The following is a 19832-nucleotide window of genomic DNA, read 5'->3' as shown; positions in this document are numbered from 1 at the left end:
TTAAATGTAGAAAATGTTCTCTTGGGATGTCAAAATGGAATTCGGATGGGTAGATTGTGCATCGATTCATTGTTCAGCACGAATTTGTTAATTAAAAAAAAGAAGAGAGTTTCATTTGGAAAAGTGAAAGGAGGTATACTGGTACTGTGTGATATATTACAGAACACAAATACTCCAAATTTGTTATTCAAATATATAACGTAAATGTATTAAAAAATATAATAATGCTCGTTATTGCCAACATTATTCAATACAGTACTTAAGTTATATATCTGAACGAAGCCAATTATTATATGGAACGAAATGTATAATACCGGCATTTTTAAAACTAATAACAAGGAGATAAATCCTTTTCTCTTTGCCGATGACTAGCCTAACTTACAGTTGCAAATTTAGATGACAATTAAAAAAGGGGGGAATGTTTAAATTGATAATATCAAAGGATTTCGGATTAGAAATAGCATCAGAAAAATCTAAAATAATGACATTCATTGGTGAAAACCTAGTAAGAAGTAAAATAGTACTGATACTAAATAATATGTGAGCTTTTTCAAATATTTAGGCCATAATATATCTTACGAAAACGAGAAAGCTGTCCGTACAAAATTAATAAAACTCACACAAATATTAGGGATTTTAAACAACACTTCAAAACCTAATTTGGTAGAAACAATATTTAAAATCAGAATATACAACGCATTGCTCCTTTATTATTTTCTGATGGAAGTGAAATTTGGATACAAAGAGACAAAAAGAGAATACAATCATTAGAAATGAAACATATTCGAGTAACAGCAGAATATACACTTTTTGATCATAAGAGGAATAAAGAAATACTAGAAGGATTGGAAATTGAATGAGCAGAAACGAAAATATCATATGAAAACAATTATTGACTGCAATATAGGCTATTTCAAGAATTAGTGTCAGTAGAATCCAAAAATTAATGTCGAATTACAGACGAAGAGGAAGAAGACGAGGAATATCTTTGTAAAAAGACTACCATAAAACGTTCTACCGATTCTTCACCATATGGAAACGCAGAATTACTACACTGAAACTTCATATCTACTTTGGTACATCATAGTAATATGATAAAGCGTAAGTAATCACTTGGTGATTCAAGACAGGACCATGTTCCGTCGGACCCCGGCCACTTAGTCACTCGTAATGAGTGCACCTCTGTACTTGTGGTTGGACATTGTGTCTACTGTCACACATACTGTGACACAGTACACGAGGTTAGGGCAACAAAGGGGAACAGAGTAGGTAGAACTTAAAAATGAGAGGGATTCAATCTGGCATCAGAACTTGAATCTGGTGTGGCTTAATGGATAAAGTGCGAGCACGTAAAGCTGAAAACCTGAGTTTTAGTACTGGTGCTGGAAAGAATTTTTCTCCGTTCTACTGATTCTTCACCATATGGAAACGCAAAATTACTGCACTGAAACTCCATATGTACTTCGGTACATCATAATAATTTGATAAAGTGGTAAGTAATCACTTTGTGATTCAAGACGGCGCCATGTTTCGTTGGACCCCAGCCACTTCGTCACTCGTAATGAGTGTACCTCTGTTCTTGTGGTTAGACATTGTGTCTACTGTCACACATACTGTGACACAGTACACGAGGGTAGGCCAACAAAGGGGAACACAAAAATGAGAAGGATTCAATCTGACATTGGAACTTGAATCCGATGTGGCTTAGTGGATAAAGCGCCAGCATATAAAACTAGAAACCCTGGTTCGAGTCCTGGTGGTGGAGAAAATTTTTTTCTGTTCTACTGATTCTTCGCCATATGGAAACGCAAAATTACTGCACTGAAACTCCATAATGTGTACTTCGGTACATCATAGTAATATGGGGTGAATAGAGACGAATTTTTACTGCTTTTTATTTTTTTTTTTGTGTCAAAGAGAAAATATAATAATAAGAGTGTTTATTTGTTCCCTCGTTATGAATAAAAACATAAACACTTTTATTGTATTTAGTCTTTGACACAAAGAAATAAAAAATAATAAAAATGCTTCGCTATTCACCCTTGTGTCCCTATTCACCCTGTTTTACAGTACTGGATGAGGCCGAAACTGGTTTACAAAAAGGCATAGGCTTACTTCGTGAATGGAAGTGATAATGATAATGATAATCTTCTCTAGTGCAGCATTTGACGATTCTTCTTTTTCTTCTTAACTTTATGGATTAGTCAATAAAAGTTTTAGTGAAGAAGAAGAAGAAGAAGAAGAAGAAGAAGAGGAAGAGGAGGAAGAGGAGGAGGAAGAAGAAGAAGAAGAAGAAGAAGAGGAAGAAGAAGAAGAAGAAGAAGAAGAAGAAGAATTCCATTTCTGCTTCTGTTAGGGAACTCTGTTATTTTTTATCAACTATCGAAGTTTCACTGCCATATAGCATGGTCATCACTCTATAGAACTTGGTCAGAATTTCTTCCGTCTTCTTGCCTTTCAAAGTATTTCTACATATATACCATCTGTGCATCGAACTAGTTGATTCTATTTGTTGTAAGCCTACTTTCATTTATATCAAATGTGATATAACATCGAAGATACCAGTACGTAGCATTTATGCGAAATGTTATTTATGATTTTGTGGCAGATTAGTATTTTTTTAGTGTGTTTTTAGTGGATATTTTTCTTGGGACACCATTTCCTTTGTCTTTTATATTGCGATTTTAAAATTGTAAACCATCATCACTGTGCAGAATTTATGGATAAGAGTTAAATTTCACGAAATTCTTGTATGTTTGATAGAGTCCATGTTAACACTTCTGATCATACAAATTCCAGACACTTCTCACTATATTATAATCCTCCACACCTAAAACCGCACAAATGAACATTCGTTTACTTGTTGTATCAAAGCCATAACCTTTCATGTCGTACCTCGATTTCGAAATTAATGTTGATCCCTTGTTAGTTAATTGAGCTAACAGAACTGGGAACCAACCAACGAATAACAATAGAATGTTATGAAAATATTTCTTTTACAGGAAGTAGAGGGAACTGAACAGGAGTTAAATATAGACGAAATATACTTGCACGAAGGCTTCAACAAAGGAATACGTCTCAACCACGATATTGCAGTAGTTAAGTTGAAGGGTTTGGGAATTCGATTGGGTCCTGAAGTTATGCCTGCATGCTTACCAAACCATGGTATCCAATATGCTCCTGGTCTCAATTGTACTATCTCTGGATGGGGCTCTGTGAAGGCAGCTGGTTCAGGTAGGTAGGCATGGTCATGAAATAACACAGTTTTGAGCAGAAATATTAGTAGGTTTTTTAAATTAGATTTTCTTTCACAGTTTTCATTAGTTTAGAACAGTATTTTTGTGTGGTGCATTGATTGTTCTAAAATTCGGTGATATAACTATTGCTACTGATTATTGAAATATGTTACTAGTCAGTGATGTATGCAATGAAGGAGGAAAGGAACTGGCCACCCTACCATATTATCTTCTGGCTTAGTTGCCTCATGAATGATGCCTTATTAATGTCACTTATGAGGTTCCAACCAGTCTTCGAACTGTTGACGAAACATATAACTATTGCGAATCATTCTCCAGACAATCTTATTATAATACATAATAAACGTTTTGCAAGTGTCTGAAATGGTCGTTAAGTGAAACAATTGTTAGAAAAATCTAAGCAAAACAAATACATATTATAGGCTAATTGTCTTATCTTCAGCATTGCGTATGACATGAAGAGTTGAATTGGATGTGTACCTGTTGAGCAGATAAGGGGTTCCAGAAGGTAACTGTGGAGCCCCTCAAAATTTTCCAATGTGAATTATAAGTATAAAGTAACTACCATATTAAATAATTCATTCTATAATTAAAATTTTGGTTTTAATTTATTATTCTGATTTATAAACTGACTGAATTCTTTAAATTTTTTTTTTTTTTTTTTTTTTGTTTATCAAAAAGCTCTACAATTCTGAACTGTTGAATTATACCATAGTTTTAGCATGAATAATTGTTTCTACAATAATATTTATGTAGGAATATTTTTTTTGCTTCTGTTGTATTTCTCCCAACACATACACACACTTTAGAATAATTGAAATAATCAATGTTATAAACTCCAGACAAATAAAAATTTTAATCCTTAGAACTCAGTCACACCCATAAAAATTTGGCTCTGTAATATTAGATCTTGAAATTATAAATTATAGATAGGTATCCAGAAGTAGACTTTTGGATATACCACCATATCTGTGCCAACATTCATGTTCCATCATCAGGCAAATAGGTACCAGTACTTAATTCCTACATATAAATGAACTTCCATGAAAGCATTACCATGAAAGCTTAAAAACTCGTAGGGTATACAAGATGTATGGATTTATGTGGAAAGTACCGGTAACTGGAGTGTGGATAGTAGACCTCAAAACAACACAATAAGTTCGTATGACCATATGTCCTAAATATTCGATCTTCCCGAGTTACAGATCTGCATATATCAGCTGTTGGTAGTATTTACACCCCTGTTTTTTACAGATTGTGTTTAGATACAAACTCGGAGTGTGTTGACAGCCTCATTTCATTGTCGATATCCAGTACACGTCAGACTGATGGCTTCGCTGGACCTAGACAGATATTTGCACTTAGACGCAAATCTTATATACAGAATGGAAGGTAACCTTTTACAGACCTTCACACACATAACAGATCATGTCATTTGGGAATGTTTTGTCAAATAATATTTTTTCATGTGACCAATAGTTTTTGTAATATTTCGAGAAAACGAATGTTGTAATGTTGCAATGTTATAGACAGTAGCAGTGTTTAATTCGCGAGATCATTGCATCCCAGCATACTGAATGCCGCTTCAATCATCTACTTGGCAGGGGTTTTGAGAGGATGTACACACATACCGTTTTGTAAACAAAAACATATGTTGAGAATGCAGTCAAATCAAAATTTATGTAATTGTAACATGTTAATTACATGAACTATGTTATTCGTTATCTATGATGAAACGTTCGTTATTGTATCATTTCAACACTAAATTTAGTACGAACAAACACGCAAGTTAGTTTCTGTTACATTTTAAGGCTATTTCATCAATAATACAGTAGAATGAAAAATTATGCATAAAACAAAATTAATCCTTTAAATACAGTATTATTTTACATTGAGGATCACACAGTTGATGTCATCCAACTCAATTACAATACAGTGTTTGGAAGAAATAAACAACTTTGAAACTAAATGAAAATGATACCGGAACACATTAATGTGAGGTACACTATTAAATTTTTATACACCATTCTCTACAGTGTCTTTTAAAGGTATTGTTCAAGTGTCCACCAGAACTTTCACACTCCTGATCCAGTTATCTGTTACAGTATAAGTGAGCAGCTGCAGCGACATTGTGACCAGTTTCGCTATAAATTAATAACATGTCCAGATACTCACGATTAGAAAACTGTGGCATCTCGTTGTATTTCAACTGCTTCGAACTGCATGTAGCCTGCAACTAATGGCGAAGTGAATGTAAGCGTATCGTCTGCTCCGTACACCTATCTCAGCCACATGGTTTGCGTACGTAGGAAACAGTGTTGCCAGCGTGTCACAGCCCTGTTCCCATGCAATGTGTACACGGCTATTAACGCGATTTATTCGAAATCTGTGTTATTTTCCATGCAAATACTACTGCAACATAGGCATACAAAGCTTACTGTATCATCCTACATGAGACAAAAATCCTATTTTGAGCAGTTTCATGACAAACTTAATCATAATTTCAAGTTACAAAAGAATATTTTTTTCGAAAACCGCCCTTCTGGGAACAAAATATTATTAGACTTTCTTGTTTGTCATAATTCGAGATATCATATCCCAGAAGGATTATAAAAGGTTACTTCCACTCTATTGGCGGCCGGGTAGCTCAGTTGGTAGAGCAGCTGGCTACGGACTGGAAGATCTGGGGTTCGATCCCAGGTGGTGACAGGATTTTTTCTCGTTCCCAAACTTTCAGAATGGCCCTGAGGTTCACTCAGCCTCCTATAAAATTGAGTACCAGGTCTTTCCCGGGGATAAAAGACGATCAGAGCGTAGTGCTGACCACACCACCTCATTCTAGTGCCGAGGTCATGGAAAGCATGGGGCTCTACCTCCATGCCCCCCAAGTGCCTTCATGGCATGCTACGGGGATACTTTTACCTTACTTCCACCCTGTATATACGATGATTGCCCAAGTCTTACAGGTGGCCTGGATGGCATTTATAATCTAATACTGACAGGTGGGTCATTCTGCCTCAGCTCTGACATAGGTTCAATCCTCAGACGAACATTGTACTTGATAAGCCCCAGCATTCAGAGATTCAAATCCCTTCGATATCAATATCGGAAATCCTACTACACCCAAGACTTCACCTCAGCCTGTTTTTAACTATTTTAGACGGTGGATGAAATGAAGGGAAGGTGGAAATTGGATAGTGTTGGTGAAATGGTATAGGAAAATGGTAGTACCCCAAGAAAAACTCTCTCCAATGTCTGCTTTATCTACTACAAATTCCACCACTATCTGGTCAGTGATCGAAGCTTTGCAGTCTGAATGAAAGACTAGCACGCTAGTGCTTGAGTCTCAGATGTAGCAAGTGATATTGATACTACCAGATGAAGCCAGTCCATTATGTCTCTGCATAAGGAAATACGAGAGTCGTTCCGAAAGCAATGCCTCGTATTTTTTTTTTTGTATTGACCTGTAATGTCTGAGCCGGATGTTATTGGCGTTATAGTAAAGGTTGAACCTTCACGCTAATGTCCTGTTAGTTTGGTTGTCATGCGACAGATATTGGCAGCAGGATAATCTACCAAAATGGCATCTGACATAGAGGTGCATAAGAAACAAAGCTGTGTTACTGAATTCCTCACTGCCGAACAAATTGCACCTATTGACATCCATTGACGTTTGCTGAAGGGTACAGAGAGCATACAGTGGTTGCAAGCACAGTAAGTCCTTGAGTAGTGCGTTTCAATAGTGGCGAAAATGACAGTCTTCTAGGATAGGTGGGATGTGATTCTTTTGGATGTCCTGAAGTCTGAAGAAACTGTCAATTATGGTTAAGCTGAAGCCCTGAATTTCCAGAGTTAGACCAGAGAAGAAAACATTTCACTTGCAATGCGATAAAATCACCAGTTTCGCGACCACTGAGCACATTGCAAAATTTGGCTGGACTGTCGTATCACATCCATTGTACAGTCTGGACTTAGCACCTTCAAACTTCCATCTCTTTGAGCCTATGAAAGATGGACTATGTGGGCAGCAACATTTTCCAGACAAGGAAGCTGTCATCGCAGCTGTAACAAAGTGACTTGCCTCTGCTGGTTCAGATTTTTATGAGCGCGGCATACAGGCTCTTGTTTATTGCTAGCAAAAATGCATAACGAATTGTGGTGACTATGTGGAAGAGTAACTGTATGTAGCTGAAACCTTGCTCTATTTAACAGAGTTATTATGCTCTGTGTATCTGTTGTAGTTTTCATGAAATTAAATAGGAGATATTACTTTCGGAATGACTCTCGTATGATCATGGGGATTTATTCCAATTATGACATGACAATCGTGCATCTAATGTGTGAACTTGTTGAGTGTACTGCCTTGACGAGACGTTTATACATTAATCTATTTCCATACCGTCATCCTGTCAAATATGAAGATGTTTCAGAGAATAGATGAGAGGCTGGGAAATAGTGGTTCATTCACTGAACTGATTTGGCATACGGGTCAACCCAGAGAAATCGAACTGTGGCTTTGGAGGAGCATGTTCTCAATTACATTGCTGTACATCCTGGTGACAGTACCTGACGCACAGCAGTAGCAGAAAGCATGGAACATGAAATGTTTGAGGAATTTTATGGGAACAACTGCTTTGTTTGTGCACATTCTTACTGGTGCTGACTTACTACCACGAGTTGAGTTTTGTACATGCTTTCTACACATGTGCGGTTATATTGAGCACTTTTTAGCATCTATGTGGTTTCCTAAAGAGGCAGGCTTCACGAGGAATGGGATGTTCAGTTTCCATAATACACATCACTGTGCTGACGAGAATCCATACACCACTGTAATGTTAAGCCACCAACAACAATTCAGTATTAATGTCTGGGCAGGGGTACTTGGAAGTTATTTGGGTCTGTGCATTACCTGGAGGCTTGACAGAAAAATCTTACTGTAACTTTCTGCAGTACTGGTACCATATAAACATGTTATCCAAAGATGTCTCACTGGATCTTGTATGTCATATATGGTTCATGCATAGTCCTGTACGCAATAACCCATAGAGGGTCAAGGTCAACTACTCTACTTCTGGCCTCACGTTTACATGCCTTTGCAGAAGTGAACGATCATTCGACCAGTACGAGGATAACGTGTGGTTAGTACGATAATCCTTTAGTTGTTATAGCTGACTCACAGAATCAGATTTTGCTACCTACTGTAGCTCCCGAAATTCATCACGTTGCTGGGTGAGTACTGGTTCCACATACTGGGCAAAATTTCATGAGAAAATTTCTTCTTCCATGAAGACTCATTCTGTAGACACATTTTACAACCGAATTTTGCTCGTTTCTCCCCCCCCCCCTTTTTGCTAATTTAGCAATTTTTTTTTGCGTTAAACATTTTTTTTTACATAGTAAGCTTAGGCCTATATTGCCATATCGTACATTCTTCAGTCACAAAATTCCGTTATTTTATTTTCGACAGTGAAACATTCAAAATAAGTACGAAAATGGGATTGTCTTTCATGTTTTATCATGTGGAAAGCATGGCTGCTGAACTGTGAAAAATGAAAATCTGTGTGTCGCACATGCCCAATGCTTAGGTTCGTTATGCTCTAAATAAGAAATGTGTGAAAGATATTATCACATTTTCAGCAAGAGTACGGTATGCAACGAAGACTGAGGAATAATGTATTTTGATAATTTGCAGCCAAGCGGCCTGTCATAGTGTACAAATGAACATAGGCCTAATGTTTTTGATATTCCTGAGACGCTTTTCTCCATCTATTGTGTAGGCCTAACTATCTTTATTAATACCGGGGAAGCCTGGAAGCCTGTAGGAGAGTGACTGTTTTATTAACTGTTTCTTAAAAGTGATTTGCATGTTTAAATTGACATTTTTTCCTTCACGATTTACATGTTTAAATAGGTACCGACTCTTTTCATAATTTATATACTGTATTTAAATAACGAATTTTTTCACAAAGTACAGTAAGTTAGTTAAATTTACCGATTTTGGTGTATTTTATTCACTGTTTTACAGTGTCCCTAAACATCGGACATTATGTTCATATAGATGTTATGTGTTGTTTTGAGGTTTACTATTACACTCCAGTTACTTCCCACAAAAATCCATACACGCTATGTAGGTCTGTAATAGGTACCTATGTTTCAAATGTTACGTAAGGAAATATTAGGGTTTTTTAACCATGTGTTGAGATTTCGTACCTCCGACATTTTGGAACTACTAACAAGTTTCACTATGAGGGTTCTTATCATTTCCGAAATGTCATAGGTATTAAATCTCAACACTGAGCGAACCTAAGATCTTCACAACTGAATCACCGTGACATCTAAAAATCCCAAGTACAAAACATAACATAATATAGATGCAGTATTATCACAGTCTAGTATATACAGTCGCGAAGCTCAATACGTAGTAAATATGCAAACATTTGATAGTTGCTCACCACTAGGATCGCTAATATCGCCTCATTACAGGCAATGCAAAATAGAACCGTCACAGTCTATTGTTTCTAGCACCCTCAAAACTCAACGTGACTGTATATAGTAGACTGTGGTATTATGCTGATACTAGGTGACTCCAGTTCAGCTCAGCAGAACTCGATTTAACTCGACTGGACTTCACTCAAATAAACATATATAAAATTATTTTATTGTTAAGGCTGTGTTGTAATTAGCTAATCAATTACCTACTTGTATTGATTTTTTTTATAAAGATCTGAAATTATATTGTATCGTACTGTACAGGATACTCACGTCGTTTAAGGTCGACTTGGATCCCATTGTTACCTCATGAAACATGCAAAGCCAGCTTCGTATATGGGACGAAGGCAATAGGAGAGGGAATGTTTTGTGCTGGTATGCTGGAAGGTGGCGTGGATTCCTGCCAGGGCGATTCTGGAGGTCCCATGGTCTGTCACATGAACGGTATGATATAAAAAATCGTTAAATTTAGTAACCTACTCAATTGCTAATTGTATATTGTCAAATATTTTACCTGTTTGTTTCATATATTTTAACATACGATCTGATATGCCTAATGGTAAGGTACAATATTTGTCTTTGTTGTATAAAAAATAGAGCAATTGAAGATACATATTTCACTCTTCAATATGAACCAGAATTACAGCTGAATGATTATTTTATTTTTACGTTCACCGTTTTCAGACTTAAATCCTAAATACCTGAAACCTCTAATGACAAGATTGTGAAGTTAAAGTAATTAATTCTGTTATTTCAGAAATACTGTTCACAGTGGTCCCGTGTTTAGCAAAGTTCATCAACAAAACACCATGCATATCCCAGAACACTGTCACAAGCACTTTCTTACCAGATTGCGTTCACTTTGAATTTTTCTTTTACTGGGGAAGCAGTATGTTTCCACTCCATAGAGGCCTGGTTTGTTTTGGGTGTGTAGTGGTGCGCCCAGGATTCGTCACCAGTGACAATTCCTTTCAGAAAGTCATGCCCTTCTGCAACGTAATGCCTTAAGTGGTCCAAGTATGCCATCCGCTGGCCCTTGTGGTCATCTGTCAGGTTCTTAGGCACCCAGCGGTTACTAACTTTATGAAATTTCAATGTCATGCACGTATGAAATGTTGAACTGCTGAGATAAGGTTCGCAGTTGAATCTGCTGATTGTTCAAAATTGCTGTCTCAATTCCTGTGACATTATGCTGGGTTGCAGCTGTTACTGGCTGTCCAGAACGTGACGAATCACAAAGGTTCTCATGGCCATCTGTGAAGAATACGCACCACCTGAAGATGTTGCTATGGTCCATACAATCTTCCCTGTACACGCCACACATGTCCCTGTGAATCTCACTCGGGTTATGCCCTTAACCCACAAAAATCGTACAACACTTCACTGCTCTTCATAAGTTGATGACAGTAACATGTGCTCCGTCTTTGTTGCGTAGTTCACGCTTCTCTCCCTAGAGCTGCACATGCAAAACAGATTGTGTCTGTAGTGAAAACTTCAAACTATATCTCTGTGAAATGTCAACATCCCAGCCACAATACCAACGCAAAATTATTGTGCGCTACTTTCCGATCCACACTCATATTTTCCTGAGGTTTAAAAAAAAAAAGTCTGTTAAAAATTACATCAAACTGAAATTATATTCAGAATTAGATTTTGGGTATTCCACCGTGTTCTAGAACTTAGGATTACAAAATGTTTCGGAACTACATACAGGTTCCAGCATTACAAAATGTTTCAGAACTACATACAGGTTTCATCAACAGGGTAAATAGAGGGGTCGCGTAGGTACTCTGTTGGGCTCGATATGTCTCCCAAACAATAGTTTGTATTATTATTTTAATGCTTGTGTTATCCTATTATTGGTTAATCACTGTTGACTAACATATTAATATTAATAATAAATTAATGAATTAATAATAATAATAATAATCATCATCATCATCATTCCCAGTATTGTTATTATTAGGATAAGCTTTGTAAGGTCTTTGATGCTGACTTCACGATGTTCCATTAGTCACATACTTACATGTTAAGTCTTCCACACTCCACTTGAGGAACTCTAAGATCATCTTCCAAACTGACCTCAGTTTGTAGTTTTGACAGTCTAATATTGTTCCTCATTTTTTCATTCTTTCCAGAACCGTTGTAATTATTCTACCATATGTAGATCATTTGTCATGTCTAATTCATGTAAGGCTTCTGGCTTAATTTTTCATATTAGGTTCTTGAAATTTGTTATACAAGTAAATACTGTACTGGCACATATATTTTTTTAGCTATGCATTTTCAGAAACGAGGTTCTTCACTGCTTAAATTCCATAATAGTCTACTGAATAAAACTTTTAAATGTTGACAAGCACATGACACTAGCTATATCAAAGTTTTGTGAATTTGGAATTTTTTAAGTCTGAGAATTATTTTTTCACTTTAAGATATTTGACAGGGCATTGAAGACAGTGATTGCATTTTGTGTTATGATATTAATTTATTTTGTATTCTTTTCCATTAATTATTATTTTTGTACTTTTTCAATTATTTTTGTACGTTTAACAACAGAAAGATTTCAAACCAAATCATTTCTTAATAACATTTTAATTAATTATAATGAAATGAAAATTCTCTTACAATATGAACAACAGACTGTTTATTAAATAATATACCCAGTACAATTTTAGATTGGAATTTGGCCAGTGACTTGACAGAGATGGCTGGAGTTTGTGAGCAGAAGCCAGAAGCATCTGTTATAAACTATATATATATATATATATATTACGTGTATCAGATGTCCCCTTCGATGTAATTTAACTTGTAACTGTCGGTTTATGTATATCTGAAATATTTCACACACTATCAAAGGTGAAAGAGTTAAGTAGGCCACTATATATATATATATATATATATATATATATATATATATATATATATAAATAAAACATTAATGTTTAGATCTCTTTCCTGTCAAGGAACTTACGTGAAATTGTTCGTATTTATAGGTGAATTTACATTATACGGCATAACAAGTTGGGGACATGGCTGTGGAAGACCTAATAAACCTGGGGTCTACTCCAATGTGGGCTTCTACAGGGACTGGATTGACAACAAGCTAGAAGCCTCAATGACGGGGAGATAGATGATTTCTTCTCTGGAGATAGAAGTGATTTCGTAAGCTTTTTTCTAACATGTACACGAATATAGTAAAATTCTTATTTTTGTAGTCAGCCCTATTATTAAACCCAGTAGCATCGCAAGGTTGGTGTTGCATTGCTGTCTTCTGGGTTGATATCCAGCTCATGAAGTGTACAATGGACCATTTGTGTTTAAGTGCTATAGTTGAAACACATACATATATATATATATATATATATATATATATACACACCCTTTAATCAAAAGAAGAAGAAAGAAGTCAGCCGGATTAAATTTTTAATTAGTAATATTTATAATAATTATTCTTAATATTTGATTTTATGTACGTAATTAATTAAAAAAATGGCTTGTTTTTCTAGTTTGTATCAGTCAATCAGGTTTCATTCTTGATTGGGAACAGCCATTCTCAAGCCGTGGATTGGATTCAATAACATTGTTACCAGCATTGAAACTAGATATTTGAGAGCTGTCCCAACCAGGGTTTAATAATCGGCCTCCTAATCAATTCTAAATGAATATTTATATTTAATTCAATTTTTTCTTTTAATAGAAACCCTAGTCAGGTAGCCTATCATTGGAAAATTTATTGGAAATACAACACACAATTTAGGCTAAAACACAAATTAAATTTTATAAAGAATATAAATGATGATTAATTTTGCAAATTGATGGCTTCAGTGCAGTGGAGGATATCATCTCCAGGGTGCTGTCAGGAACTTTTAATTTTCAGAAGACTTCTAAGGACTCCCCGAGGGATTGTGCCTCTAGCCCCAGTCATACTTCCTATAAAGTCCCATGTCTTGATGTTATATTTGGTCCCCAAATCACTGCATCATGGCAGATTAATTGCCCGTTTTACTTCGCAGACTTCTCTAGATTGTTCCTCGCTGTTCTGAAAACGGACTGTGGGATCTAGAATGAGTCCACAATTTTTTTTTGTCTATAACAATGATATCTGCTCTTAGAGTTAGGCACCCAATTTCCTCATACACATCAGCTTATCAGTCTGGAAAAGTTCATTGGCAATCATTGAGCGAATTTTATTATGATGGTCAGTTCTTAGTAACTCTCCCTTCCGGTAAAAACCCAGTACATGGGCTAAGGTTTCTTGGTCATTGCATCTTCTGCAATGGGTAGTACCAAGGCTTCTGCCTGGGAGGGTTCTGACTGGAATAACGTTGCAGCTCATTTGATCGCTTTAGTCCATTGGCTGCAGGAGAGACCTTTCTTGTTGGAAATCCATGCATTCCCTTTCTTCCAGTGGGAATAAAATTAATACAATAACGACTTTTGTATAGTGAGTCTCCGTGAATGTTCTCGATGTTGTTTTTTTTTCTTGTTAGGAGAGAGGGAGGGAACATCTCACAAACTACGACTACCTGAGGTCTATTGTACAACCCCCTATATGGAATGAGTTGCGTGTCCACCGATCCTCTACGTGCACCAACCTAACCACTTGACCCCCTTAACGACTGGTCCCTACCACCAACAGAGTCCATGTACCACTCCTGCTTCGGCAACCCCCCCAAGGCTCCCTTAACGGTTCAAGATGGAAGTCTTCTCCTGAGAAGATCTGCCCCGGGTTCCGTTGCAGAAGCTATCCATCATCGCATGAATACAATCCACGGAGGCCAGTCAAGAGAGCCAGTTGCTTCGCAGGGCCACCTGTAGAGTGATCTGAAAACCAGAAGTAACGGGATGATGAATGAAAGGATGATAGGGGAGGAAAAGAAGTGGCGAAGATGAGTGGGGTTCCAATCGCCTGATAAAGTTACCTGATATTCATCCATAGGAGTGAGGGGAAAACCCCCAAAAAAACCTCATCCAGACAACTCGTCCTGACTGGGGCTCGAACCCGGGCCCGCTGGGTTCGGAGTTAGACTCACTAACTCCTCAGTCACAACAATGGACTTCTCAATGTTTCTAACAGCCAACCAATAGCAAGTCATGCTAGTCGAGAAATTTACTACCCATTAATTTACTTACCAGTCTGTAAGTTGAGCGAGAATTTTGATTATTTATACAGTCCTTTAGTGTGTTACTGTTTGTTAGTAACACTCTCTTTACTAGGTATAAGGAATCTCTTAGGTCTTCTTATGTCCAAAATTCGTTGTATTGCAGGCATTAGGCTTAAAAATTTTGTATTACTGTAAGAGAGAACTCTCCTATATTCTGTGTCAACAAATTGACAGAATTCTTTTAGTGTTGTTGTTGTGACTGTAAATATATGAAAATATTTATGTATTTTATTGACTGTAATTTATATGTCCATTGGAAGTGTGTCAGTAGCTGTATGGATGCAGTTATTTACAATAATGAGCAGAACGTCCAATGTCTAAACTAGAGTGAGACAAGCTTTTTCTAGTTTTCTGTACACACTTTCTCCTCTTCTCTGCTGCAGCCCTCCAAAATTTGTATCAGTGTTATCAGTGCAATATGGTACCACATTATTTAGTTTCCAAGATTATATTTCTTAATGCATTTCAGAAGATAATTAATCGGAAATTCTGAAGTTTCACCTGTCATTACTTAAAAATGTGAATGGTTTACTTCCACTCTGTCTCCATCATTTACACAAAAATATCTAATGGCAACTTGAACAAGTACTGGTAAAGGTTTGAATAGTGAATTATAATAATTACAAAATTGATAGAAGAAATTAATGGATATTACATGAATTATTATTTCAGTTTTCGTGTGGGCAGTAGATGTGTAGTCTGCATTCTTAAAACTGAAGTTAACTGAAGTTATGTATTGTAGAACGATAAGCAAATGTCACTTCTTTTGCAGCACGAACAAGATCACTCTCAGTCAGGGATGGCTTTTGGGGCAGTGCCAGTGTGCCATGACACCACCAATGAAAGAAACAAAAAATAATATCCTAAAAAGCAGTTGTAATAGTTTATTTCTATAATATACATTTTATTCGCATTTCATCTCAACGAGCACGCGCACAGATCGGGACACACTCTTGCAGTATTTTTCCGAATGTTGGAGTCAGTTCGGTGTGACACTGTCTGTGTTCATATAACACTGTACAAAAGGCTACTGATTCTAGTTTATATGCGTTTTTTATGGCAGACACTTAGCCGGATTCAATTTTACTCAGTAGTTAACATTCCGCCCACTAGAGCGCAGTAAAGCAGAAATTTCGCTAGATGGCAAAGTTGTTGGAGACATTAGGCAGGAAACCATCAAGCGCAGACTTGCACAAAAACACAAGTTAAAGTTTCGCACCAAATCTTAATGTAATGTTACCAATTCAAAACTAATATACACAACTTGGATTTGAATGTGTAAATTATTATCCATTTAACTACTGTATATTGAATGCAGAGATAGTCAGTCATGGTTCTTTTTAGAAAGATAAATATTTTTTCATATTACGTAACACTATTAAAAATAAAAACCATGGAAACTCTTTGAGATAGAATACAAATAAAAACATGGAAATGTTTTAGATACTTTAAAATAAAAACCATGAAAATGTTTTGCGACATTATAAAAATAAAACTATTGAAATGCTTTGCGATGGTGTAAAATAAAAACTTTGAAAACGCTTTGTGATACTACAAAAATAAAAACCATGAAAATATTTTGCGACACTATAAAAATAAGTCCATGGAAATGCTTCGAGATATTAGCAAACAAAAATCATGGAAATGCTTTGTGATTCTATAAAATAAAAAAACAATGGAAATGTTTAAAAATAAGAATCATAGAAATGTTTTTTTTACATACTTTAAAAATTAAAACCATGGAAAAGTTTTACGATATTGGTACTGTAAAAATAAAAGCATGAAAATGTTTTCAAATAACTTAAAAATAAAAGCCATGGAAATGTTTTATGACAATACGGTATAAAAAATAAAAACCATGAAAATGCTTTGCGGTGCTATAAAAAGAAACCCATGATAATGTTTTGAGATATTATAAAATTAAATACCATTCACACTATGAACGAGTAGCTACTGTGTGACATGCAGTTTCATGACAAAAGTATTTCAAGTGACCTACAATCCTGTAACGAAAATGTAATTTGTGACAAATGATCTGGATCCCTTATTGCATATCTTATTTTATTTTTTTCATGAGAGAATGGTAATATAATCATTGGTGTATCAGGCTGTATTACAAAAATATTTTCATTACAAATTTCCATTTCATTCATTTAGTGTTCTGCCCAAGGGCAGGTCTTTCACTGCAAACCCAGCTTTCTCCAATCTTTCCTATTTTCTGCCTTCCCCTTCGTTTCCTCATGTGATCCATATACTTTAATTTCCATATAACATTTAATTCAAATGCTATTTATACCATACTGTTTTATCATTTACAGTCATCATCAACATGAAATCAACCTCTGATATCAAATGGGCTGTTGCAATGTGCCACAGCGATTAATATCAGTGCCAGTAAAATGAGACATTGTAATATCTTGTCTTCCATGATTTCTTTATGTAAAAATAAATCCTAATCTCTAATGTTTGGGATGAAATGATGGGAGTTTTTAAAATGTTTTTGGATCTGACATATCAGTAAAATTGTAATATCATAGATAATACTACACGAAAAAAGTTCTATAAAACATATACAAATTATAAGAATAATGTCTTTATTTGATCCTTCAAATTTTTACAGACATAATAACAAAGATATGTAGTACCGTAATATGTAAATATATCTGACAGAACTTGTTTCATGCAAAATGTGAAATGTTAATAAATATAAATTAAGTATTTTATTCCGTTTCTTTTATTTCAACTCCATTTTTTAAGGAACTTCAATAAAATTCTAGTGTTTTTTTTATATTATAAAAATTATACATCTTGATTACACAACTTTTAACACTATATCACTTCGGGAAACGTATTATGTGTCTTTCTCATGTTAACAGAACAACCAGTTCTGAAGATGGCTGATAACAGGCTGAAACATGTTAACGAGGTAATGTAAAAATTTAACACGAGAAAGACACATAATATGTTTTGCGAAGTTATAAAAATTATTTTTTCTAAGCAGTAAAATTGAAATTAAATTACTATTTCTACATAATTATGTACTACTGGCAGCTAACAAGGTTGCAAGCGTGAGCTGAGACAAGATATAGAAAAGGTAATTTTTTTTATATAACTTAATTAAGTAAACTTTATTGCACATAAATAAGTACCGGTATGTTATAGTTGTGAATAACAGGAACATAAAAAAGAAGAAAAAAAAACTTGAAACTTGTTTATGGGTATTGCCTACTGACAATCCCAAAAGAACTCTATAGTCTCATATCATTATGCCATTTTCTTTTTAGTCTTCTAGGCTGGAACTTGCGGTGGATTAGTAACAATTACTCAAAGTAGCAGATTCATGTTGTTTAGGAAAGAGTGATATGGTCTGATGTAGCTCTGTCTTAGGACCTACATCACCTCAAGAATACAGAGGTTGTCGTGCAATATACCAAGGTGCACCAGATATCAGCCTCAAATAGCGATTTTGCATGACCTGAAGCAGATCCCCAAATTGAACATACAGAATGCCACACAGAGCACACATGAAATATAGATAAGTCTCTTGAAGTGTTAAACATAGTTTTGTGATCAATTATGACGTATTCTGTCAACATTGTCATTAGCTGGCTACTATTCATTTTGTGTTGGTACGCTATATATCTGTATCTATAAGGAGTTTAGTTCTTAAGATTTCGTTAGTTTCCATTAATTGAATTGATCGGTCGCCTCAGTAGGTCTTTCGATATGTCAATGTAACTTATGGTGAAGCAATGACACTTCAGACGAATCACAAATGTTATCTGAACACATAATAGCCTCATTGTTATCTATAAAGAAGTCACGTACTTAGCACTGGCGAATCATAATTACTGCATTTCCTAGGCTTGCAATCTCCTCCGCTTATAACAGGGTGCTTGTGCTTAATTATAGAATGTTTAATAGCATATAGAATTATAAACAAGAGAATTCATATAAACTTACATATCAATATGTCCCAAGACATTTTGATTCCTAGTTAGGCCTACAGTTATTTTTGTGTTGCAGCAATTCTTCCAATAAGCTGAGCTAGCATATTTTATGGTCCTAGTCAACTATTAACAAACAGTACGGAATAATATATCCAAAGATGAGCTGAGTTATAGAGTGTCTGCTGATTGTCACAACCACATTTAGTTTTATGATTTATGATAGTACCTTAGTTCTCTTAAGGCCAATACATACTATTGCAGCTTACTGCTAAACTTTGTGAAGTAGAAGTGTATACCGGTACCTATTTAAACGATTCAAAGCACGTACTACAGTAGCTTTTCATGTTTGGAATGTGCTAAATGCTACACAGCTAAAAACAAAATATGTACTTACAATGTAGAAAGATTTCCTAATCACAATCTGCCAATTACAAAGAGTTCTGAAGAATGGATGATCTCCTTAAATGTGCAGATTTGTTTAAAAATGGGTTTCAGATTATGGAAGACTGTGAGCCCCAAGACAATTGAGCAGCACAAAAGAGAAGACAACAATCAGCAGCTTACCATGATGTTCAGTGCTAACATCTCAATTAATAAATTGTGTAATCAATATGTATAATAAATTAAATAATCTACATTTTAGAGAATTTCTAGAAAAGTACATAGAAAATTAGTGAGTTTTCAATGATAAGCGACATATGCAATATCCTAATGAAATACGAAAAAATATCAGACAGTAGGAATATCATGTACTACGGTACATCATGCACCAATAACGTCATATACACGACATTCAAAGATATCTGACCCCACTAATCGATAGTGATCTATAATTTGTTGATGTAAGTGTAGCTTCTTTAGTCATTACTTCTATTAATAGATGGCGATGATAATAGTCGTACATAAATATACGTGCATTATAGAATTCAATTTTTCATACCACTCATTGTAAAACAGTTGGAAACTGCTGA

General features: G+C 35.4%; 1 protein-coding gene across 3 annotated transcripts in view; it reads left to right on the top strand.

Annotated features, from left to right (window-relative positions):
* The window catches only part of teq (Tequila), a 103555-nt gene extending 85921 nt beyond the window's left edge, over positions 1–17634 (top strand). For 2 of the 3 annotated variants that reach the window (XM_069823997.1, XM_069823999.1), the window contains exons 20-22: positions 3003–3234; positions 10011–10190; positions 12740–17634. In XM_069823997.1, coding sequence (XP_069680098.1) covers positions 3003–3234; positions 10011–10190; positions 12740–12876 — 549 coding nt within the window. In that variant the 3' untranslated portion in view covers positions 12877–17634. The remainder of the gene's footprint in view (positions 1–3002; positions 3235–10010; positions 10191–12739) is intronic. The other variant, XM_069823998.1, reaches the window with a different exon arrangement.
* The last annotated feature ends 2198 nt before the right edge of the window (positions 17635–19832 follow it).

Source organism: Periplaneta americana, chromosome 4 (assembly GCF_040183065.1).
Source record: "Periplaneta americana isolate PAMFEO1 chromosome 4, P.americana_PAMFEO1_priV1, whole genome shotgun sequence".
In the NCBI taxonomy this organism is placed as follows: Eukaryota; Metazoa; Arthropoda; class Insecta; order Blattodea; family Blattidae; genus Periplaneta; species Periplaneta americana.
This window is presented reverse-complemented; position numbering and strand designations above follow the sequence as displayed.